The sequence below is a fragment of the Trematomus bernacchii genome, unplaced genomic scaffold (assembly GCF_902827165.1).
Source record: "Trematomus bernacchii unplaced genomic scaffold, fTreBer1.1, whole genome shotgun sequence".
Lineage (NCBI taxonomy): Eukaryota > Metazoa > Chordata > Actinopteri > Perciformes > Nototheniidae > Trematomus > Trematomus bernacchii.
Genome location: NW_022987828.1, coordinates 14,338,106 through 14,364,092, shown reverse-complemented (window position 1 = coordinate 14,364,092; position 25,987 = coordinate 14,338,106). Strand labels below are relative to the sequence as shown.

Genomic DNA, 25,987 nt, shown 5'->3' with positions numbered 1-25,987 from the left:
CATAACTTTTCCGAAATAAGGTCCCATGGGGCTCAACCGGAAGGGGAGGGACTTCGCCACTCTATACAGCGTGGGAGGCGGGGTCTCGTTCTTTCCTATGAGAGCTGCTCATTGGCGCATGAAGTCAAAATGGCCCAACTTTTGAGAGAGCGAAACGTCACAGATTACCCATCATGCCTGGCTGCCAGAGCAGAAGAACCCGTATGTGCGCTCACAGAGCATGCGCCCCTTAAGCCCCGCCCCCCGAGCTCCCACTCTCGGCTCACTAGAATGAATGGAGAGAGAAAATAAATCTAGATTCGGCTTTTAGTGCATTTTACAACTTTAAGGACTTAATGATTATAATAAGGGCTATAAAATAGTTCATACTGAAAAAGTATCCGCTGAATTACAGACGTCTCTTTCCCCATGTTAGTCAATGGGAAAAAGTTGTTTTGGGCCGGGTGACGTCACGGACTGATACGGAAGTTGCAGTACCGCCATTTGGACACAACGAATATTGGGCACAGAGTCCGGCGCACTTCCTAGGGGCTTGATAATAAGAGGTGTAGTGCTGCCGGAGAGCACCAGAACGTCGCTCCGGCACTTCATTTAAAATGTCAGTACCCATAAGGAGCCGTACACATGCCGCAGTGTTTGCGTGGCTGTGTCTTTAGTTGAAAGCCCAGTGGCGATCTGTTCATCTGTCATACTGATCATATAGTCAATAACTTTGTTGTTATTAGCATCTGGTTAGCTAGCTATGCTAACGAATATAAGAAGCTTTTTCTCCAACCAGTGAGGTAAAAGCACATCTTTATATGATCATTATAGTTATAAAAAATAAGAGAATAAAGTAAACAGGTATAAAATACTATATGACAGTAAAAGAAAGTTGTTATTAATAAACAAGAATACAGTTTGAAAGGGGAGTGATTTGTAAAAATATCCATAAAGAAAAATAAAATCTATTTACAGTTCTGTTTCATATGGATGTTGAGAGGTGTATCCATAGATCTCCTAATGTTGCTCTCAAAGTGCACCAGATTGATGCTTTTAACTTCAACATTTAATTTAATTTTTGATTTCCTTTCCTTTTCTCTTTCCTTCCTCCTCTCCTCTCATTTCCCTAAACTCTTTTTCCTCTCTTCTGTCCTCCTTTTATTTCCTCATCTCCTTTCCTCTATCCTTTCTTCTTCTCTCTCCACATTCCTCTCCTCTTTCCTTTGTTTCCAATTCATGTTGCCTTATTGCCATGACTAAGGACAATAATCCCAAAGTGTAAGGTTATAATGAGATAATAAAGAAAAGGATCATTCATTAAAATCAAGAAAATGGCAGAAAGAAAGAAAGTTTGTGTCGAGTTTGGTGTCCTTCGAACAGCTGCTCTATTGTGGAAGTGTTATCGTACAACCTCACCTTTGTCCTCCTCTCCTCTCAGATGGTCCCTCCCTTCAAGCCTCAGGTGACGTCGGAGACGGACACCAGATACTTTGACGAGGAGTTCACGGCCCAGACCATCACGATCACTCCACCAGAGAAATGTGAGTCTCTCTGTCTCCCTTTCTCTTCCTCACACAGAACAGATGCTCACATTAACATTTGTTTTACATAACTGAGGATATTCTTAGTGTATAGAGAAGTAGAGAAATAAGCAGAATCTGAAGAAGTGTGTGTTTAACAAGTGTTGAGATTAATATTACACACATCCCACCAAACAATGTACAGTGAGTGCTTTATGTGTTTTCATATACTTGAAGTACTTCAGAGGATTATGATGTTAACAAAGTGTTTTGTTTAGAAGTTTGAATAAATTATGTTTTGTTTGTTAGGCACCTAAAAGTGATAAAAATTCTACTTTTAACTCACTTTGATTACTAATTACTGTTTTAAACAATATATGTGCTACTGCTCTTTCTTGAGGTGAGATATTTCACCTCAAATTAACTGAGGTAACAGACACTCTGAATGTGTCTCTGTAATAGTCCTCAGGCCATGCAGCTCTTCACAGGTTTTTGGAATAAAGACGCCGGTTTCAGCGCTGAATTATGCATGAGTGGAACCGATGTGTTTCTCTGCGCTAATGTGAGGTTCCCACTTGTTTTGTAGGTCGCACATCAGTCAGTTAACAGGGGGCTGTCACATCGGAGACACGCTCATTAATTGAATTTTGTTCCGTTTAAATCTGCAGTACAACAACTTATCCTAATGAAAAATCCACCTGATTATATACTTTTATTACACGGCTTAGTTTAATACTCGATTCTGATTGGTCAATTCGGACATTTCAGAGGTTGTTAACACTAGATAACACGCTGCTGCTGCTAAGCAAAATAATGTTGTTGAGGATGATCAACGGAGCGAAAAAGACAGAGAAATCTACACATAAGGGCAGACAGGAAGTACACTGGGTTTGGACTCTGGGATCGTCCGTATTAGTCATGTCAATAAGGCCAAATGAATTGGATACAAAGGACAGAGGGGAGGAATGTGGAAAGAGAAGAAGAAAGGAGAGAGGTGAGGAGAAGAGATAAGGAAGGGAAGGAGGAAGGAAAGAGTATAGGAAAGGCATGGGAAAGAAGGACAGATAAGGAAAGGAAAGGAAAGGTAAGGGAAAGAAACAAAACGACAGACAAGGGAAATAAGGTAAGTGGAAAAATAAAGTGTGAACACATTGGGACAGTTACAGGAAACATACTCATATTCTGATTTTGAATTGTCATGAATTATGTCTGTAATTAACTCTGAATCCAAACGTTTCTTTAGTCGACGAGGACGGGATGGACTGTCTGGACAACGAGAGACGACCACACTTCCCGCAGTTTTCCTACTCTGCCAGCGGGCGGGAATAAACTGTTGTCACGGTGACATCATCACAGCTGGTCTCTGAGGTCATCAGCGTGGGACAGAAAGACCCACAGCTTTGGACCGACCCAAAAACACTTGAAGGATTTTTCCCCTCTCCTCCTCATCCTCTCTTTTTCACCTCTGCAGTCTGCTTCCATTTTTTTTTCTAATTTTGGTGAATCCCTTTTCTAGAAAGAACTCCCAGATAAATTCACTTTGTGATCCTGCACTGCAGCCCTAGGTGATCCGAACTGTGATGTGATCAGTTACTATGTAATGTCCCTTTAATGACAGGAGCATCACCGGTGGCCTGCTGTGCTTTGACATGTGTCAAACTCCTAAACTGATCCACTTAGAGAACAGCTGATGTGTTTTAAGGAGGCTTCTCATCAGTAAGAAGGAGATATAGCATTTCATTCAAACCTAAACTGCCGTTACCGGTTGTATCTCAGGCTTTTTGCAAACAGAGAGATGCTCTCAGACTCAGAGACACTCGGGTCTGGTTTCAAACCCTCACCTTAAAGGTTCGGGGATTGATTGAGGCTGCCTTGCATTTGCAGTTGTCACCAGTGAGATGAATCCTGAAGCAGGATGTCACTCAGGTTTTGCTCAGTGCAATCCATTATTATTGTTGCTGCTATTTCAACTACTACAGGTACTACTTCTACTATATACTGCTACTACTGAACCCGGTGCTACACTGCTAGCTTAATGCTGCAGATCATCATACAGGCGCCAGCAACAAATCAAACACTTTATTAATGTCTATGCTTGAACAGCTGCAGAACAGCTGTTGCTATGTACAGCTCAACTCTGTAGGTTATTATAGGATGTCATGTTTGTGTGAGTGCGCAAGATATTATAATAGGTTTGTGTTTAAGATCGCACTTCAAAGCACAGCAGTTCAGAAGGATGAAGCTCCCAAACCATGAGCTTTACTACATTACCCACAGTGCAGTGCAAGGTGGTTCATGTATCCATTAGTGAGGAAATGAAAACGAGAGGAAAACAGTTAGTTTTGAATGTTTTTGTTTATTTATTTCTCTACTTCCCTCTGAGTGTAATTCTGTCGTGTCCCTAAAGAGAAAACTCGTCGCTTTACTGTGACGACTTGTTGTCACGGCTTTTTGAACCACATGGCTGTACCTCTCTGTCTCTGAAAGAAAGAGAGACTGACGCAGAGTGAGAAAAAAGTCCAGGCCGGGCATTGGTGATAAGATGAAAGAGAGGGATTACAGGTGAACAGCTCCAAGAAGGATGACATATTTATAAAGTGATAATTTATTATGTATTAATGAGTGAGATTACAGCAGATTTCCTGTGAGATTGTTACGAAGGGTTTTGTATGTTCCGTTAGGAGGTACTCATCAACATTAATGGGTTTACACCAATCCCAGCAATGGCTATAGTATATATATTATATATTATTTAATATATTATATATATAATGTTCTATTTATTGTTCTACTCATCGCTTTTCTATTAACTTTTTCTATTGTTATTACATTATTCTAGAAAAAAATATTTCTTAGGGCTGAGAGGAAGAAAAAAAAAAGCACCTCAAGAAACAAAAACGGCTGAAAGAATGTAGGAGGGAAAGCAGATAGCCTTCCTTTTCCATCGTTTGTTTAAATTATGTGTTGTTTTGTGACCAAAATGTGACAGCCCAGTGTTGACAGGACGCATTAAAAGACAGACGTTAATTCACCCAGAAAAAAAAAAATATTTATACAAACACCTTTATCAATCCAGATCATCCCACAGGTGTTTGCTATGAAAGCTCATCTCATTGTTTGGTTATTAACACACATGGTGCCCTTATTTAATCTCACCACAGGTGTTTTGGGAAAGCTGGGGCAGAGAGAAAGAGAGGAAGTGGAAGTTGAGCAGAAAGTGCAGCACAGAATGTAAAGCGGTAAGGTTTAATGTTAAACTGTAAGTGCTACTTTTTAAGTGAGTCGAGAAAGTCGAATGATAAAGGATATCTAATGTGAGTTTGTAAGGTGGGTCATTTATTTTGATTGTAGATGAGAAAGAGCAGTTTCCTTTAAGTAAGAGAAGGGATTTTCTTCTGTCTTTAACGCGACTGTCACTTCTTCGCTGGACGTTGTTTGTCTGCGTCGTCATGTCTTCCAGTCTGACCACCAAGATTTAAAATCCCCTCAATTCCTGTTTTCAAACGCCAGTAAGCCTTATGGTTTATATAAAATCCAGCAACAAACACACATGAGGACATTTATTTGTTTAAATCTGAAATGTTATTTGAATCTTAAAACACTTGTGGAAGACCCTAATATCTGTATGACAGATTACAGAGAGCACCAGGGGATGTGCTCTCATAAGGCGTAGAAAACTGTATTCAATATTTATTTGAATGTTTTATTCTTATCATTGATGGATAACTTGAATTTATTTTCTATTTAATTTATTTAATGTCATTTTGTTTTGGAGTTTAGCAGTAAGGGGGTGTAGTCGTGTTTCGCTCTGCAGTTTAAGTCTCCAGAGATGTTGTCCTTGAAATAAATTCCTCCTTTTATTTCTTTACCGGCATCTCTTATACGACACATTACCTGTTTTTTTCCGCTGCTTTTAAGTCCATCTGCTTTTCACTTGCACATCCATTAAATTGCTACTAGCTGGCAAAGGCGCTTTATGGCAGAAAGTAGAAAAGGACGGCATGCTGCAGTCCTCTGTCCGCAGGCCTGAGTCAAAGTGGCACTCAGAACTCTTGTGAGGACTGCTTCTCTGTGATCGATTGAGCCTGTCTGGCACAGCTGAAGCAGCCGAGGAGTTCAAAATGAGAGCAGCTTCCTCCCAGCTGGCACCTCGTCAGGCTCAAGCAAACGCTCCCATGTATTTGGAAGGATTTGTGCTTTGCTTTGACCCATGTCTGCGATGTCTGAGGAGCTCGAGCTGTATGTGCGCGCTTCCCGCCAAAATCATTAGAAACCAGAGTTCATAAAATACCGCTTTGTAGCTTTGGCCACGGCACTTTCACATCCATCACTTTTTATATGAGTCAGAAGAATCTGATTCAGCCCTGCTTTAAAGGAAGATTTTTAGCTTTTTTATGTTTTTAAGAAAATGAGGATTTTTAAAGCACATCTCCCCTCACATACGACGGATAGCTTTCATGTTGCTCTGATGTCTCGGTTCAGCGCTGCAGAATCACGCTCAGTCCGTTGGTCAGTCTTCATAAACTCACAATCCACTGATGTCCCCGACTCCTTCTCCATCGCTTTTAAAAAGTTTTCCCTCCGTTGAGCCTCTGCTTTGATCCATTCCAAGTTTATTTACTGGCAGCAAAAATGCTTACTCCAAGGTAAGAGATTTAAAAAAAGTGATCCTCCAACTACTGTAAGTGGAGAAGATGGAGCTCCTCATGAGTGTAGGGTTCCTCTTAAAGACTATGAAACAGTTGTGGACTCATGTCAGTCATTCCTTAAACGTTAAGGACCTTTTTAAAGTTCACTCAAAGCTGCTGCTGTTTGTACTGTTCATCTACTCAACAGAACAGATTTGGATGAAATGTAACAGACCTCAGCTGCTCTGTTTTGATCTCGTCTGTTAATGAACCGACAGCGTCAGCCAAAGTCAGAAAACACGTCTGTTTAATGCAGAAACGAGTAAACAGCTCCGGCGTTTGGAAGGATTTCTGAAAGTATTCGACCTCCCTCTCTTCTTCCTCTGGTCTTCTATCATCATGATTATTAACATGAACAAGCATGAGATGCATTTATTTATAAGCAGCAAACAAAAAGCAGCGAAACATGTAAAAGTATTACAAAGTGTAACTGAGTTTTAATGTCATGTCCATCTACTGTAGCTGTACAGCTGTGTGAGATATTTCCCAGAGGGCCGTGATTCCCTGACGCTCTGACACAGTCTGGAGGTGAAACAGAGAGCGCTGCTGGCCGGTGAGCCGCCAGGATGTGAAAACAACAGATTACCATCAACATGAAGCTGTTTTTTACACTGTACATCCTTAGTATTTTTACACAATGTATATGATAGGGATGCACATTATTTTCCTTCTTACAGACGGCTTCAATAAAGCACTATGTCAATCTGCTGCACTGGCCACGACTCTTCATTTCATTTGTGGCTAAAGAATACGGGGGCAAAACACAACATCTTGCAAGAAACAGCATCTGAGGGCTTCTTAATATTTAATAAACTATGATTGTGTCATATCCACTTAACGGGAAGAAACTCAGCTAACTGACGATATTAACAATTTTTAGCAAAACGAAACAAGGGTAATATCAAAGGCTCTGAATTAGCCCTGAGCGAAAAAATGCTAACGCACTTAGCAAATAACTCACGTTAAAATACCCTTATTACTTATCGAATCTGCACAAACAAGATATCGATTAGCAAGCTGAGATTCCACAGATTCCAGAAATATAAGTCACTGAGCGACCATAACTCGCGGCATGGGAAACAAAACCAGACATCACACCACATAGCTTTAGGTAGCAAACACGGGACATTGTCTTACCTTTTGCTGTTTCTGATCAAAAGTTGTGTTCAATGGCATTAAAACGATAAAAACGCTGCTGAAGGTTAATCCATAGGTTAATCCAATGTGTCTGTGTCACTTTGAAATGATTACTGATAATCCATCATCATATTTATGTCAATAACGAAGATTTAATATTAGCTGCTACGAGTGTATGACAGCTTCCGGTTTTGGGCATTCTGGCTACGCATCACTCATTCACCAATGGGTAATGTTTAGATGGATTTTAGGAACTTCCCCTCGATTCTATTGGCTCTAACGGTTCAAAAGAGATGTCAATCATCAACATCGAATGAGGGGGGCCAGAGATATGGAAAATGCACCCAAATGACCCCAGAAGTGTTTTTTTCTTTCTAAATCTCTCTAAAAAGGTCAGATGTCACTTGTTTTGCATCAATCTTGATACAGGGTACTTATTATATGTTATAGTTTGGATTCCTAAAGCTTTTAGTCTACTATCCCATCATTCAAGGGTGGTTTTCACTATAAGTAATGTTTTATTTTGGACGGACACTATAATTTACATTTTTTTACTATGTTCAATCTGAATTTACTTTAAAATAAAAAAATTCTATATTGATTCTGACTTTTCTACATCCAACTCACAGGTTTATCATTACTTTGAGAAAAAAGGTTATTAATTTACCCCTTTTAGAAGTGAAGATATAGTCAATTCTTCTGGGAATGTCATTTTCGAGCCTGAGGCCTGAAAAACAGGCTCGGGGCTTAACAGGTTTTAAAAGTCTTAAAACTAAACATGAAGTAATAAAGAATGGGAAATGTGTGAATGGTAAAGGCTTTATTTTAAAAAAAAATGTATAAAGGAAAAACATTTCTTAGTTTTATGATCGTTAAGCACTTTCCAAAAGCACAGTGATTTTGTTTATTAAATCCATTTAATAAAAAAGGAGTATTAAAAAAAAAGTGCCTTAACACTACTGCACATCCTCTTCCTCTTATAGCTCAATATACCACAGTAACAGTCTATTGCCCAAAGAGAAATCACAAATGAAACCTGATTTCAGTTCTGATGACAGAAAAAAGTGTAAACATTGCTCCTTAATACAAAAATGATTAACACACCTATCTGCCTGATAATAAAAAAGAGATATATATAATTACAAAGTTTTGTCAACAGGAGATTTCTGACTTCAAATCCAAGCAGACGGGCAGGACGGACTCACGTGGACGGAGTAGCCACTCGTCTCTAGAAAGACACACACACACACACACACACACACACACACACACACACACACACACACACACACACACACACCACACACACACACACACACACACACACACACACACACACACACACACACACACACACACACACACACACACACACACACACACACACACACACACACACACACACACACACACACACACACACATCAGAATATAGAAAACATATCTTTCAGTTTCATTAGTCATAAGGAGAAAAATGTCTTTGTACTGAAAACATTTGAGTAAACTGACAACTGTAACGTGCACCTGGAGAGAAAGACAAACTCATTAAGAGACAAAACAGTGAGTCATACACTGCTGTGTGTGTGTGTGTGTGTGTGTGTGTGTGTGTGTGTACCTCTGTGTGTAGACTCTGCATCTCCTCAGTGAGTGTGTTTCTCTCCTGCATCAGCTGGTTCTGTTTGGCCAGCAGCTCACACACCTGCTGGGCGCTGCTCTGACAGTGACGGTCCAACTGCTGCAGCCTGCAACACACACACACAATATTGACTGAAACTGTGTGAGAGGAACATACCCTCCTGGCTGATAAAAAGCCAAATGTTGTAAATATTGAAAGAGAGCTGGATCCACAAAGAGCTTTTTTAAATATCGCTGGACTTTGTGTTGATCCAGTTATCAACACTGTTTGTTTGTGTGGCGGCGGTGCTCACTTTTTAATAAGAGTGCAGCCAAGGAGGTGAGGCAGGATCTGATGAACACTCTTATTATCCAACAATAACGGCCCCTCAAACCAACAATAATTCTCATTATAAATCGGAAAAGCTGTCTGAGTGACGGCAATGTAAAGCAGTGAAAAATGTTTTAAATATAGTGTAAGAGTTTTTTTGTTTTTGTGGAAAAGCCAAATATTGTCACCTAGTGGCGACCTCTGTAGTCCAGGGATTATAAAAGACTACAATTCCCACAACGGCAGCTTTTAAGAGACACAGATATGGGCAACCTGTGTGGAGGACGCCGTTGAGACAACCGTTAAATAATTTTACGATTAACCGCGAGTCACACAACATCAACAGCTGAAGCCTAACAACTCATCACAGCTGTAAGTAAAACAAATACATTAAAAGATAACGTTTAAAAGGCATCTAAGTGGCTTGATGGAAACAAAGGAGAGAAGCCGCTACATATATTACACTTTTTTTAGTTTACCAAAATACATTTTGCTGATGCACTCTTCAGCAGAATATAACATTACTCCTGTGTGACTAAACTAATCTTAAATAGAGGAACCAACACAACTGTGGCGATAATACTCGATAGAATTTTACAATTAATCTTAATGCATTTTCCATTGTGCCTGAACACTGAGTTCATAGGTCAAATGAATAAATATTAGATAAAGTCACCATGTTGTAAAATGAACAGCGGGTTAGTTTAAACAGTGGTGAGAAAGTTGTGTGCAGCTATGAAGCGCAGTGATCATTACTGGGACGTCCCAATTAGTGCGTCCCCCCCGACACGCAGACAATGGACTCTTTCACCCCACACTGGGAGTAGACAGTGTGTGTGTGTGTGTGTGTGTGGGTGTGTTTGTGTAGATGGTGTTTCCAGCTGGGGTTTAGGGTTAGGGCTGTATGAATAGTGTGCGTGTTGACTGGGTCTGGGGGGTGGAGGAGGAATGTGTTGTTAAGATATTTCCCACCAGTAGCCCTCATTATTTCATCCATTCATCATTCAGTCACTCAGTCATCCCATCCTCTTTCTCACACACACACACACACACACACACACACACACACACACACACACACACACACACACACACACACACACACACACACACACACACACCCACACACACACACACCACACACACACACACACACACACACACACACACACACACACACACACACACACACACACACACACACACACACACACACACACACACACACACACACACACACACACACACACACACACACACACACACACACACACACACACACACGACTAAAGTCCTTTTTGGGACCCGGTTATGGCCCGGGAAACAGTACAAAAGAAACAGCTTTATGAGTCAGAGATGATGTGTGTGATAGAGGAAGAGGAGGAGGGTGAGGAGGATGATGAAGAGAGTGGTGTCTCGGGGCAGGGGGAGACAGAGAGGTAGCTGGGGGGGACACAGATGCCCCTGCCCTGCTGGTCATGTTGGCAGTGGCAGGGCTGCCTGTGTGTGACAGACGGGGGGGCGAACATCCCAACTCTCCCCCACAATCTGCTCCCTGCCCCCCCCCCACCACCCCGGCGCTGTCCTCACTTTGCCCCGCGCCGCCTCTCTTTTCTCACCGCAGGGTCTAATCCCTCTTCATCAGGAGCTCCTCCACCCTCCTCTTCATCAGGAGCTCCTCCACCATCATCTTCATCAGGAGCTCCTCCACTATCATCTTCATCAGGAGCTCCACCACCATCATCTTCATCAGGAGCTCCCCCACCATCATCTTCATCAGGAGCTCCACCACCATCCTCTTCATCAGGAGCTCCTCCACCCTCCTCTTCATCAGGAGCTCCTCCACCATCCTCTTCATCAGGAGCTCCACCACCATCATCTTCATCAGGAGCTCCCCCACCATCATCTTCATCAGGAGCTCCTCCACCATCATCTTCATCAGGAGCTCCACCACCATCATCTTCATCAGGAGCTCCTCCACCATCATCTTCATCAGGAGCGTTCCCAGCATCCTTTCAAACAGCGGTGTAAAGTAACTAAGTAGATTTACTCAAGTACTGTACTTTGAGGGACTTGTACTTCTATCCCAGTGTAATTGATCATTTACAATCAACCCTTAAATCAGACTTTAGTTACACCTGGAGCTACATTTTCATATTCAGAAGCTGCAGTATATAAAGTCATTAAACCTAGCTGCCTTTACCTGCTTTGATAACACTTTAATGATCAATCATTATAATCAAAACATATGATATGTATAAATCGGAAATGGGCCAATCTGCATAATCAGTACTTTTACTTTTGGCACTATAAGCAGGGGTGCACATCACTTTTTTGCCCTGGTTCTCAAAGGAGCACCTGGAGATGTTGCTTCGTGCGCATCCTTAAAATGAAATAAACCGTACTTTTTGAGGGGTTCTTGACTTTATGAACCGGGGGGGGGGGGGGAGGTGCGCTAGTGAGCACGCTCATGAACCGTTTCACCGGAGCAGTGGGGTTACTGTGAAAGTCTATGTGTGGGAAACCCTGCTATCTTACCAATTCTTCTGTCTGTCTGTCTGTCTGTCTCTCTGTCTCTCTGTCTGTCTGTCTGTCTGTCTCTCTCTCTCTCTTAACTTGAGAATTCACCACGGTATTTTTTACTTAAGTACAAGACATCATTTCTATAATCCACCCTCCTCTATCCTGACTTTAAGGAATACTCCCAAAATTATAATTTCTCAACACATGTGTTCACAGTGGTAAAAATAAAATAGAAAATTAGAAAAAACTCTTGATGGGTTGAAGTGAATGTGGGTCAAACCATAATTTAAGTCATAACACATGTGTTTTTACACTTAAAACGTACAATTTAAAGCACTTAAACAGGAACACGGACGAGTAGAGCACCTGTGTGAGTGAGACTTAACGCAGAGGGGTTTTAAAAAGTAAGGTTAAAGCAAAAATACATGTGTTTCAGACTAGTTAGCATACAACTGAGCATCAAACCTAGTTTTGTGAGTTTTAGAGATGTGTGCGTTTGTTATAAAAAAAAAGAGTATAGTTAGGGCTGCTTTCAGGCTTTCCTAGAACATCCTATACGTGTAGGTCATACATTTTATCGTATGGTATTTTTATTGTACATTTATTTCATTCAAACCATTTTATTTGTATTGTAAAACCCCATCTTGTAATGGCATTCGAGAAAAGAAACGTTCCTTCAAGATATCAAGTAGCCCAGGTTAGTTACTGTTATAAAAAGGATCATTTCTGGGTGAAGTATTCCTTATATCTCAGCCCTGGAGGGTGAGGGCGATGACTCCCCCCCCGCCTGGTGTTCCTGCAGCCGGCCGCCAAGCTGTCCTGACCGGCCTCCCCCTCTCTCTCCCTCCTACACGTCACACAGCAGGGCACCGCCACGTCACACACACACACTCACTCACACACTCACACACAGATATAGCCCCTGTATGTTGAGCCAAGATGCAGACCCAACAGCGTGCCGCTCACAGAGTGCAGCAGAGGAGGGAAAGGTCAGAAACAGCCCGTTGTTCTGGAGCTGTAAATGTTTGATGAGGGAAGTGTTGAGAGCGACTGAAGGCAACACCAAACTGATCTGAGTCACGGTGAGGAAATGCCAATCCTTATCCAATCCCAACCTCTGATCTCTACATGTAGACGCACCGAACATCCTTCCATAAAACAATGTTCTCCAGAAAGAGACACGGTGCTGATGAGAGGCCAGCTCTGCAGCTTCGTAACGCAGGAGACGCTTCAACATGCCAGGAAGATTCTGCACTGTGAGGATGATTATGGAGAGAGGGTTTTTTGTACTTATTGATTTGAGTTATTCCTCTGAGGTGTACTACAACTGATGAAGTAAAAAAATAAATACACTACCATATCTGAAGAATCAAATTGTGAATGCAGGATATAATTACTTTAAGGCTCTTAGGATCATTTTATTGTCATTATGCAGCACAGCTTTGCACAACGACAACCCTCAAGTCTCAGTTTCACAAAATCAATTTTTTTTTACTATATCACCTTAAGTTTCTTTTAGTATCTAGCCATACAGATGGTTGTGGTTTTTATTGAAACAGGTTTTTATAAATTAGTCAAAAAGTCTTCTGCCACCCACTTAATACCAGGATTGGTTAGTGTTTTATTCCTGGTGCCTACAGCAAGATTTAAACTTCATAAATGTATTGATTTTCTTTCAGAAACATACAATCGACTGATAATAATAAGATATTTAAAAACCTTGGATTTGACTTGAGGATAGTGAGAAAAATGTGTGTTGGTAATTTAGCTGAACTGGCCCTTTAATTACAAATGTTTAAAGCTAAAAAATGATGTGAAGTAAAGAACGTGTTTGATTGAAAGTGGCACTCTAGTGAGAAACTGAATCTTCAGCCAAGATACTGTATCCTGACTTTAGTCTCTATTGTGTCTCAAGCTTGAACAATGTACATGTTTCCCATAATGCAAAGGGAAGACTTATACTTTCCCTGTGTGGTGGACATCCACTTCTTTTACTTGAGTACAAGATATGTACTTCTTCGACCTCTGATGATTTTCCATTTCAAGAGAGAAACTGAGGCAGTGAATTATCCAAAACACAAGCGTTATGAGGAAGCTGAACAACACCGCTACATCATGACATCACGCCGTCACGCAGAGAGATCTGGCGCGGCAGCCAGGCAGCCAGGCGACGGGTCGTGAACCGAGATGTTTGGAGCTGCAGCTGCAGGTTGTAAGCTGCAGGTTTATGTAATGCATTGAGTAAAGCTGTGACCCTGCTACACACACACACACACACACACACACACACACACACACACACACACACACACACACACACACACACCACACACACACACACACACACACACACACACACACACACACACACACACACACACACACACACACACACACACACACACACACACACACACACCACACACACACACACACACACACACACACACACACACACACACACACACACACACACACACACACACACACACACACACACACACACACACACACACACACACACCTCCAACCTCTGGCCTTCTTATACAACACACTCTCTAATCCACCCCTTGTCTCACCTTGTGCATCCCGCCTCAGTGTGTGTGTATGAAAATGTGTGTGTGTGTGTGTGTATGTGCGTGCATGCGTGCGTGTGTGTGTGTGTGTGATTAAGGCAGCGCTCCTTCCAGCAGCTAAAGCAGCAAATCCAATAACTGGCCTCTATCGACTGGCACACTCATTAATTAGGGCTTAATGCGGCTTAATGCTCGGGCACTGCCCTACACTAACCCACACACACACACACACACACACACACACTCTGGCGCGCCTCTGCCTGCTGCTGGAAGTGGGGATGATGAACTGATGGACAGTCAGATGAAATGCATGTCGAGGTGAAGGGGATCTGCAGCAGGTGAGAGGTTTGTGATGGAGGTGCAGGAGGAGACACAGAGAGGAGGGGGGGCTCCAGCTGCAGACCCCCCCCCGCCCCACCCCCCCTGCTGCTGGCTGGCGGAGGTGTGGGATGGGGGGGGGTTAGAGAGGGAGCTGACCTGGTGAAAGGACACCACCTGCTGGAGCCCACGCTTCACTGACACATGCACGACTCCTACACTCAAACAACAATCCTCCAAAAGATATCCTGAATCCGCTTCCAGAGCAGTCGTGTCTAGTGCTTTTGTGTCTTTAACCTGCACCGTACACACTGTAGACGAATAAAGGACTTCTGATTTCTAAAATAAACAAACAAATATTTTTGAAACAAATATTTGTAGTGTCAATCGTCCAAGATGTCATCAATTACATTTCTTAATAGCAAATAACAAAAGACACATTAAGTAAGGTATCTTTATAAGTGCAAACGTATATTATGTGATGACTTGTTTTAAATTGTATAAAAAGTTTAGAGGGCGGGCAGCTGTAGCGGGTGAACTTGCATTTACTCAAACAGAGAAACTGACGTCATATTATGCAGAAGGCAGCAGAAGAAGAAGTACTCAGATCTCTGACTTAGGTCAAAGTAGTCATAGTCAATTGTAAGAATACTCACAAGTACTCAACATGTTACTGAAGTACAGTAGATTTGCATCAAAATATAGTCAAAGCACCAAAAGTAGAAGCACTCTTATCAAAATAAACAACAAATGACTGGATGATTGGTGATGCATTAATGTGTTTATCACAGCTGTTCAAGTTGGAGCTCATTGGAAATACTTTATATACTGCCTGATATCTTAATATATATATGTCAATGTTTATATTTTTTTGTTGTATTAGCTAATAATCTGTAACTGTGAAGTAGCTAAAGCTGTCGGATAAATGTAATGGAGTAAAATATTTGCATCGAAAATGTAGTGGAGTACAGCAGAACATTAGAATACTCGCAGAAATGTACTTAAATATACTTATTGACATTCCACTGGTGAAAAGTATTGAAAAATTGAAATATTCGGTACATTTACATGCCTCAACTCAAAGGACCCGATACTGTGAGAAGAGTCTGTTTTACACATCACTGGTCGTGGTGGTAGTAAGCGTGTATTTGTCTCTCCAGCAGTCGTATTAAAGCGAGTTTTGCTGAGAGGCAGTTTGCAGTAATTTCCCCAGACAGCCCCGATAATCAAACTCCGCTCACACTCTCTATTGACTGCAGCTACGAAGGAGATTAATTACAACACAGACACAGTTACCTCTCTGTGGTATACATCAGTCGTAGCCCACAGCTAGAGTCTAAACTCTGTGCTCTGTGTTTGTCTGTGTTTGCATATTTATTTACAGGTGGGAGCATATGTCCTAAAGGCACGGTCCAAAGGGAAAGTGCTAGCGTCACCGTGCAGAAAACAGAGAGACGGTAATAGAAAAAGAAAAAAGATCTGGAGGCAGCGATCGACAGCCTCGTATGAACGTGTGCGTTTTTATTATTAAACAAATCAGCTAGCGGAGCGCGTCACTTGAAGAAAATATTTATTGGACAGTGCATACATTATCAAAATGAGCCACGGAGCAAACTAATGTCTCACTGCATATTCTCCCAAAAATATCCACTCGGCATGGATCACACTGAGGGACGTTTTGACATCTAGTATGGAGATTTATTTATTATTGTTCCTAAAAATATAGAGAAGAAAATCTGTGTGTGAATGTGGGTTAAAATCAAAGAGTACGTTTTAACGGTTTCTGAACACACACATACGGAAAACAAGGAATATTTGTATAATACTTGCTAGAAATCAAGAGTAAAAATGAACTAATTATAAAAGAAAATTAATTGAAATGAATGAAAGAAGTATTTTAATAATTGATTAGTTGAAAATAAACACCATTTATTGTATAAGTGGTTTAATGGCAAAAATTGCAGAAAAAGCTGTTTTCAGACTCTCACATGTTAAGATTACCTTCTTTTATATATCATAATAAACTTAATATATTTGTTTTACCCATGGCGACGACATTCATTTGTCTGTAAGGACACTTTTCACCATTTTCTGACGTTTTAACGACCAAACAATTAATGCAAATAATCAGTAGTTTTTGCCCTAGCTTTTACTAACTGAACTTACATGTTGCTGTGTGCGTGTCCGTGTCCGTGTCCGTCTCCGTGTGTGTGTGTGTGTGTGTAGCAGGCAGGGGGCCTGGGGGGGTGAAGAATACAGGCAGACGGCCTTGGCTTGCCCGGTTACAACAACACTGCCAGGGGCATGAAGGCTGCAGCTGCCACACACACACACACAATCACAAAACCATATTTCGCCCAATCCCAGGCCCACCGTCACCACCCTCACACCCCTCTGCTCTAGCTAAATCTTGGCTAACACACAACTGCACTCAATAATGTGTGTGTGTGTGCGTGCGTGCGTGTGCCTGGAGGCCCAGCTCCCCTCACCAACCTGTCATGCCAGTTGTTGCTCTGCTAACACGCACACCTGACACGATGGTGACACGGTGTGTTTTGATCGGGATGAGATCAGCGAGTGTTATCTCACCGTTATTTCCTGTTCTTGCATTTTCTTGAGCTGTTTATTTATTTATTGTCACATGTCATTTCCGAATATTTCACCGACTGGCCTCTTTGAAATGTGTAGTTTTACTCTTCATTAAACATGTCAGCGTCATATTTCTAAAGGACACTTCTGTAACTCTTCCCACGCAGCCCAATCCAAAAGAGTCACACAATCAGACACACACATCTAAATGTCTGAAAACACAAGTGTATAGATATTTGAGTGTCGTGTGCTGCACCCTTAACAAAGGGACATTTAGCTATTATGTATTGTATTTCTTTTCATTGAGATGCATTTATTTTCTTATAATATACAGTAGAATTTGGGAAAGAAAGAAATATGGTTATATTGCATTCTCGCTGAAGTTGAAACAAAATCAAAATCATGCATTAAATGATGATAAGCCTTTCAATGTAGGCATATGTTTGGGTGCTGTGTAAAAAGAGGCAGTGGGATTAATCATTCATTTCTACTAAATGATTAAACTGAGACAAATGTCAGGTTGTGTAATAACTTATTTTTCCTTCATATCCTTATTTCTTTGTGTGATGTCTGTGTGCTCATCTGCAACCATCCTGTCGTGCTTTTGCCTAACATACAGATGAACCAAGCATCTTGTATTGCAATATGAATTGTAGTACAAGCTCCACTGAAAACAAGCTCCACTGAAAACAAGCTCCACTGAAAACATTTCTGAATTGCTGCGACTGTATACTGAACTAAAGCCTCTCGGGGGGGCTCGCTAAAATTAAAGACACTTTATAACCAATCACCTGGCTGGCAGAGAACTCACAGCTCCATAGTTTCTCTTTTGTTAACTGGACTTATAACTTTTTTTAAAAAAAATTAAATTTCTTATTATATGCAATACTTAGTTTTTTTTAACAAAAACATATCCCAAGTTTGGATCAATAAAGTATATCTTAAGTGTTGGCTGTTTTTGCTCTTAAAATGTTAATAATTAAATTAAAGGTGGGGTATGTAATTTATTTCAGAAACACTTTTTGTTATATTCCATGGAATGCTCTTAACATCCCGATAGCAATGAATACATTAAATGCTTTGACAATAAATACATTTAAAAGTATCATCTGTGGAAGCCGTAATACTGTAAAAAGCACGACCAATCATTTTAGCCGGCCCGGCTAAAGTAACTGGATGGCCTACCTGCCTGTCAGCCTTCCATCTGTGCACAAACTTATCTCGTGCCCTCATTGGTCATGTGTGCGTTCGTGTGTGTTGGAGGAGGGGCTCTGTAAGGAAGTCTGAAGGAAGGGGCAGATTTCTTTCGGCTTCATACTTTCAAATTCTAGCGCACTCGAGCTGGTTTCTCCATTCGTACCTACCCTACCTTTAAATGATCATTTTTATATTTGAATTCAGCTATTATTAGAAGAAAAACACGTCTGGATACTGACTGGTATCCCCTTGCCTCTAAACATATCGTTTTTACTGCCACTGATCGATGTCAGTGAAGGAATTTGATTGAATGTTTTTTTGCCTGAGATCATCTTTTTACAATATAAATCTTTAAAATGTTATAACATTTACTACAAATATGCTCTTAACATTATTGCTGCAAATGTAATTTAATTGGAAATGGACTTCAGTGAGGCCACCAATCACAATCAAGTCTGCTTGCACGATAAGACAAAAAGATAATGTTACCTTGAAAAAAAAAGATCAGACCAGAAGCCAGCTGTGTCAGGAGGAAAGGAAATATATAAAACATTAAAAAAAAAGATAATTTTATAATTATTTCAATAAATGTTAAGTCTTATTCAGACTTCAGGTATTTCATTGTTATTTTACAGCAGTATATAATGCTAAATATATTGCAAAAAGTGCTAATTCCAAACAATGTGATGATAAATTGACCAGTAAGGCTGTATATTATTATTCTCTTCTATTAAATGTATGTATTATTTTCTTCTAAATCACAGGCTATATTCATTCAGAAATCAGAGATTGACTTTGAACAATGAAGTAAGATGTAGATGTTCTGCTTCCTAAATGAAAAACACAATAATTAAAAGGTGAGAGGAATAATTCAATTGAAATAAAAAAAAGTGTGAAAGCTGTTAAACTCCCGTACAACAAGATCAAAGTTGCTGTTGGAGCTGGCGAGAGGCCCGGTGTTCAGCGCGGTGAAGGTTCACAAGTTCAACCTAAACCCACACATGATCAAAAAGTGAAAAATAAAACACCCTTGGCGACGAGTTCTATTAAATCAGATGTGGAAAGTGTTAGAGAGGGATGTCAGAAATGTATTCAGAGACTTTAAACAGCTGTGGACGCGCTCAGAAGTTGTCATTCTGTCTGTATTAACAGAGGTTAGCGCTCCGCTGCAGGCTGCTATCGGATATTCTCTGTCAAAGTGTTTGCTGCTGGAGGCCTGCTGACTCCTTTTAAATATTTGCTTTCCCGGCATTAAAGTGTATCTGCTGCCGTAACTTTTAACATTCTTCTAAAGGAGAGGCAGGTGTTTCCGCACTAGTTTTGTAGTTGTAGTTTTATGAAGTAGTGTTAGCGAGTGTCACTGCCTGTCACTGGGGCTTGAGATGTGACGCGGTGCACGTTAACGCTCCAGCTTGCCAGCCTCTGGCTACAGCCCGACATCTGAGCTGCAAATCTGTGCGTCTGTGTGTGTGTGTGATAGAGCTGTAAAGCCACCGTTTGACAATGCTCTTTCAGCAGGCCGCCCTGCGGTCGCTCCCGGCTACAGGAGCCAGCTGGGCAATGCAGAGATAGAAAAGATGAGAAGGAGAGAGGAAGATGAAGGAGAGGCGAGGACGACTGATCAGCGCCATCCAGAGGAAGAAGCAGAACCTGAGAGAGAGACTCAACTGTGTTTCTACGTCTTGAAGATTTACCCACTTCGCATTCATTCAATAGTTCAAATCTGAAATCTATTTATTCATCCTTAAAAAGTATATTGAGTCACTTACATCCAATATAGTAGAAAATACATTTTAACATTTTTTCAATTTGTCTTTAACATCTATTCCTTTTGTCAGAATGCTCTGGAAATGGAAGGTAGTAGCAGAAAGAAATGTCACACCTTTAAATCTAATCTTTCTGCCATGTATGTGAATGCCTCAACTTGGAAATAAAACCTGATAAAGTGAAGGGGCTGCAGTTGTGAAAAATGAAAATGGGGTATTTATTATGTCCGCTTGTAATATTATATGGGTAACATAAGTAAAGTTAATATTCATTTAAACGTGAAGCATATCGGGAAAGTAAGTATTCCCACTTTCTCCACATCTCACTCTTTTCTCATCCCTCTGTCTGTAAGATCACACACACAGTTGTAACTCCAACACACACACACACACACACACACACACACACACACACACACACACACACACACACACACACACACACACACACACACACACACACACACACACACACACACACCACACACACACACACACACACACACACACACACACACACACACAACACACACACACACACACACACACACACACACACACACACACACACACACACACACACACACACACACACACACACACACACACACAACACACACACACAAAACACACACACCACACACACACACACACACACACACACACACACACACACACACACACCACACACACAGACAGGAGGAGACAATATGAAAGCCTGTTCCTGTTTCTTCTGCCTCGCCTCTGCCAACTTAATTTGCAAATGAAAAGTTTTGTGAGGAGCGTCCTTTTTGCTTCTGGGGCATGGCAGCATACTCTGTGTTTCGGGGTGGGGGGTGAGGATAAGGGTATGACAGAGGGTGTGTGTGTGTGTGTGTGTGTGTGTGTGTGTGTGTGTGTGTGGCAGAAACCCAGATGAAGCAGCCCTCGCCTGGGGCTCTCTGTCCGCCCGCGGTAGCAGCAAGCACTGCCTGTTCCCTCTTCCCCGGCCCGCCGCGACCATTTGTTCCATTAACCAATCTCCTGGAGCCTCTGGTGCAAACACACATACATACACACACACACACACACACATCCACAGGCATACATACTTCAACAACTGCTTGCACAGCTCATACCACACATGGCCCTCCATCCTTCGCTCCATCCCTCCCTCCTCTCCTCCAGACGCACGCACCATCTTTCTTGGTGGAGGCCATATGGCCCAGTGAAGCCTGTGGATCTACAGGCACATCTGCGTATATGTTGCTGCTCCTTAAAGGCTGCACAGTGAGCTCACACACACACACACACACACAAACACACACATTTCCAGGGCTGACAAACACACTCTGCTGTCACAATGTGTGGTTAAGCAAACGTTGGTGTGATGTTGGTCTTATGTGTGTGTGTTGGTGAGTGTGTGTATGTGACCTCAGTGTGTACATGCATAGTGATAATTGGTGAAACAGCCTGCGAGCAGCTGTGGGGTGAGAAAAGGTTGCGTGGTGTTTCGTGGAGAAAGCGGAGGGGAGGAGGAGAAGGAGGAGAGGAGGAAAGTTGGAGAGTAAGAGAAGAGGAAAAGGAAGTGAAAGGAGAGAAGAGGGCGAGGTGAGGAGAGGAGAGAAAGTTTAAAAAGCTGCAAAAGTCGGAAATATTTTCAGAGCTGTAAAACTGAAATATTTCATGATTAAACCATTAGGCTGATTTTCACAGTTCTTAGCAAGATCTGACATGTCCATTGATTGGTACGTGACCTTTTGCTTTTGTGATTTCCAATTTACCCCTGTGAAAATGCTCAGTCAAATCATCATTTTGTAACAGATCTTGTACGCTATGATTTAGATCTCAAGCTTTAATGACTTTAATAACACACGCATCCATCGGCCAACATTTTGAATCTGTGATTTAGTTGATGGGAATGATGAAATGTATTCGATTCGTTTTAACGAACTAATTCTGACCTCACTGAGAATCAAGGTGAAAGAGATGATATATTTTTAGGTCTGTAAAAATGTACGTGAAAAAAAAGTGTTAATTACATTTTGATGCTGTGCTATGAAGCTCCCTAATAATATTTTTGACCTGTTTTTGAGAAATGTCCAATAATAAATAAACATATATTTTCACAAAGCAAGCATATTTGTCCAATTCCATGTTGATAAGGTTATAAAATAGTTGAAAAATCTCCTTTTATGTATCATTTTGTATTGATACAAATGTGTGAGATTTACAATCAACTATGGATTATCATTTGATGAATCGCGATGAAATATTTTAAATCAGCCATAATTATTTTTCTTTGGATATGCTTGAAAGAAGCACAAGAAATTTGCATTATAACTAAGTACAATTTCACAGATCAAATACAGAATCTGAAGATGACTTGAAGAACTGAAATAAAAAACTGGGCTGGAAAACCTTCCAAGTTTCATGTCAAATTAAAATGTAACATTTAATAATATGATTTCTTATATAAAAAAGCATGATATCAAAATGAATCATTAACAGTAACTGGCTTCAGATCTTCCCTAACTCCATCCCTCCACCCTCCGCTCTATTTCCGGGCAAAAAAACAAAAACAACACCATCCGACATCCCAAAATAAATAATTAAGTGGTGCAGCAAAACATTGTGTGCTAAAACCCCTGTGTAGTTTGGCAATCAGCTTGCCCATGTAAAAATAAATCAAGCTGATTTTCCAAATGTTTTGTGCGTGTTGCGCTGTTGCCGCTCTTCGCAGCACAGATTGCAGGCCGATGGAGGGGCTGTGAGGAGGGCGGGGCGCTGGATATTGAACCCACTTGCACCAGCTTGTTAACACGTACACCTTAACCCCCGAGCGGCGCGGCGGGGCGCCACCGAACGCTCGGGGCCTGCAGGGACCCACGATGGTATATCGATGTATGGACGAGACATACTGAAGATAACAAGTACATGTATGCTATTCAGTTTGACATCAGCACCATGTAGAGGGACTGAAGTACAACTGCATGCACACAGAGTGAATCCCTGCCTCCACGGCTTAATTCAGACATCATTGCAAGATATGACTCCCATCAAGCCCTGATAAATACTGTGGATCTGTTTTTTTGTTTAAGCTAAAAGCGATGTGTCAAGAATATATTTGTGGCATGTTTTCAAGTTTTGCCCCCGGAGTACGATCAGTACCATAAATACAATCACTTACTGAGTACCAGCTGCGGTGTGGATCATCGTAAACGTGAGTCATAACTCCTTCCTGTCTCTTCCCTATACAATAAAATATATAAAAACTGCAAAAATACATCTAATTACGGCTCAAATCTAATAACTACATTCCCAAAACATACAACAGAAATTGTGGTCAAGCGGCTTTTCAGTCACTGCAAAAAGTGACCTCATGTAGAGCTGAACTCTAGAGAGTTCTAAATATCAGGAGGATTCATCAACCAAGTGAGTGTCAAAGCAGAAAATAAAACTCAATAAATGCCAAGAGTGATTATCGTGGTTCAGTTGGGAGAAGGGAGAAGTTAGGTGCCAACTTCCCAGCCAATCCACTTTTGGCAGCCAGATTCCTACTCTGCTAAACCTCCTGAGAACATGCAATAGCAACCCATACACACACACACATTAAAATACCACCACAACATATGCGCGGAAACATACAGAATATTCATACTTCACACTTCTTGACAACTTAGATTGTTTTTCTATCTATGAAACACACAAAAAGAGTCGCACACGGGCAGGAGACAGCTGTGACTCGGTAAACTTTGTTTTTTGGCAGCGTCTCACTGTCGACAGGTTAACACCGGTGGGTGGTAGACAATATGTAGTGTCAGGGATGGAGCAGGAGGAAAAGGGTGAGTGTGTGTGTAAGAAGAAAGGTGGAGTTGGGTGGTGGCGGAGCTCTGGGGTAGAGATCCTGCAGAGTGGGGCAACAACACCCACACACACTCGCCTACAATGGGAGAGCCAGGCTGAATGCCAGGCGCCCTGTGGAGACACACACCAACTGGGCTCCACACTTAGAGGGGAAGAGACCCCCGCATCACACACACGTACAGAAACTGTAGCATAAGCCAAAGATGGAGCCACTTATAGCTCAAAGTAAATATCTCCGGAATCTCTCCCTATATCCTACGAAAAGCCTGATATTTACTTTTTGCCTTTTGTAACTGACCATGCTTACATGCAGACCAATAAACCATTAATACTATTGTAATCTTCAGGATTAGATCAGAGTTGTGTAAACAGTATAATCATATCAATAATCAAAATAAGAACTTACTCCGAATGTAGCTTTTTTCCAACTACGACATGAGAAGACTCCAGTATTTTTGTGTTTTAGGAGGAGTTGTTGGACGGACAGCGCTTTTAGAATATGTGTCTCATTGGGGTTTTTACTTTAGATCGCAGCACACAGCCTCTTGCATCGAGGTTCATTCTTGTGAACAACCATTCAAGAAGAATAGCCCGATAAATACGGTCTTGCAAAACTTGCCGAACAGTGAAAACGAGGTTACGCCACAGCATCATGAATGCATGTCAAATAGGAGGTACTTTTACATAATTTAAACGGCCTAGCCGCAGGACACCACGCATTGGGTTTGTTACGGAGGAATATTCTCATTAGCCATATACCAGTAATTAGGAATATTGTATTTTTGCTTTAATCAGGGCATCAAACCGAATACTTTTTACAAAAAGGTGTAACCATTGATAGATTGTCCTCAAAGTGCTAAACAATATCAGAAAATAGCAGGAACTAGTGCAAAAAGCCCATCACAACTTTAGTGAATGAGTGATTAAGGAGTGTAGTCACACTGCTCATTATCAAGTTTAAAAAAAGGACAAACTCAGCTGTGATGATACTGTAGATCGAGCTACAAAGACTACATGAGCTTTAATTCACTTTGACTCCAAATCAGTTTGCAGTTCACAACCCAATCAGGTAGTCTTTTTGATGTCCCAGTCACCTGAATTATTGCAGAAATCAATGATTAATCCGATATACAAGTAACTAATATCCGCCTTTTTTCGTATACTTGTTGATCAGATGACTTGTGGGAAACGTGAATGCCGTAACTGTTTTCTGCGGACCATCAGAAGACATTCATGTGAGTCTATAACTAGACTATATTATTTATTTTCAGCAAATTGTATAAAAAAAGTAGATTTTTGATCAGAGACAGTTTGATCTGCCTTCTGATTAACTGGAACATGTTGCCTCTGCACAGACAGCAGGAGAGAAAACTGCTGATGACACAAAAACCACTGTGACAAAACTATTTCTATAAGGATTAAACATTAGATGTGCACATGATGGACAGATTGTGAAGAAAGCTTCAATTATTTCTTCTTTTTTGAAATACTGCAACTGCAGTGGTTTTTGGGTTGAAAAAATAACTCATTTTAAAACATAACTTTTCATAGTTCTACAAATTAGTTGTTTAATTAAAATTAAACAACAAAACCATTACCTAAAAAAGAAAACATTACCCCTTATGAAATCAGATGAAGATATAGGATGAATAAAGGGTGTGTATGTGTGTGTGTGTTGGCGTACCTGTGCTTCATGCGCTGGTGCATGCGGCCGTGCTGCACACACTGATCCTCCATATCAGCGCAGCGAGCTCTCAGACTCTTTACGGACTCCTCGAGGTGTTGCTTCTCCAGGGCCAGCTGCTCCAGATCCCCTCTGCACACACAAAGACAAACATCAAGACATAATATAGAGAAATTATGTAAATGCAATATAATAGATATAATAATAAATAACAAA

The 25,987-nt window shown here is 41.1% G+C and overlaps 2 protein-coding genes across 5 annotated transcripts in view; one reads left to right on the top strand and one right to left on the bottom strand.

Moving 5' to 3' along the window:
* Positions 1–6,898, top strand: part of akt3a (v-akt murine thymoma viral oncogene homolog 3a) — a 59,746-nt gene extending 52,848 nt beyond the window's left edge. For all 4 annotated transcript variants that reach the window (XM_034152350.1, XM_034152349.1, XM_034152351.1 and 1 more), the window contains 2 exons: positions 1,421–1,523; positions 2,746–6,898. In XM_034152350.1, coding sequence (XP_034008241.1) covers positions 1,421–1,523; positions 2,746–2,831 — 189 coding nt within the window. In that variant the 3' untranslated portion in view covers positions 2,832–6,898. The remainder of the gene's footprint in view (positions 1–1,420; positions 1,524–2,745) is intronic.
* A 1,234-nt stretch (positions 6,899–8,132) lies between these two features.
* sdccag8 (SHH signaling and ciliogenesis regulator sdccag8) overlaps positions 8,133–25,987 on the bottom strand; it is a 50,271-nt gene continuing 32,416 nt past the window's right edge. Inside the window, exons 16-18 of the mRNA XM_034152346.1 lie at positions 25,772–25,903; positions 8,943–9,069; positions 8,133–8,555 (exon numbers count right to left, since the gene is read on the bottom strand). Coding sequence (XP_034008237.1) covers positions 8,529–8,555; positions 8,943–9,069; positions 25,772–25,903 — 286 coding nt within the window. The 3' untranslated portion in view covers positions 8,133–8,528. The remainder of the gene's footprint in view (positions 8,556–8,942; positions 9,070–25,771; positions 25,904–25,987) is intronic.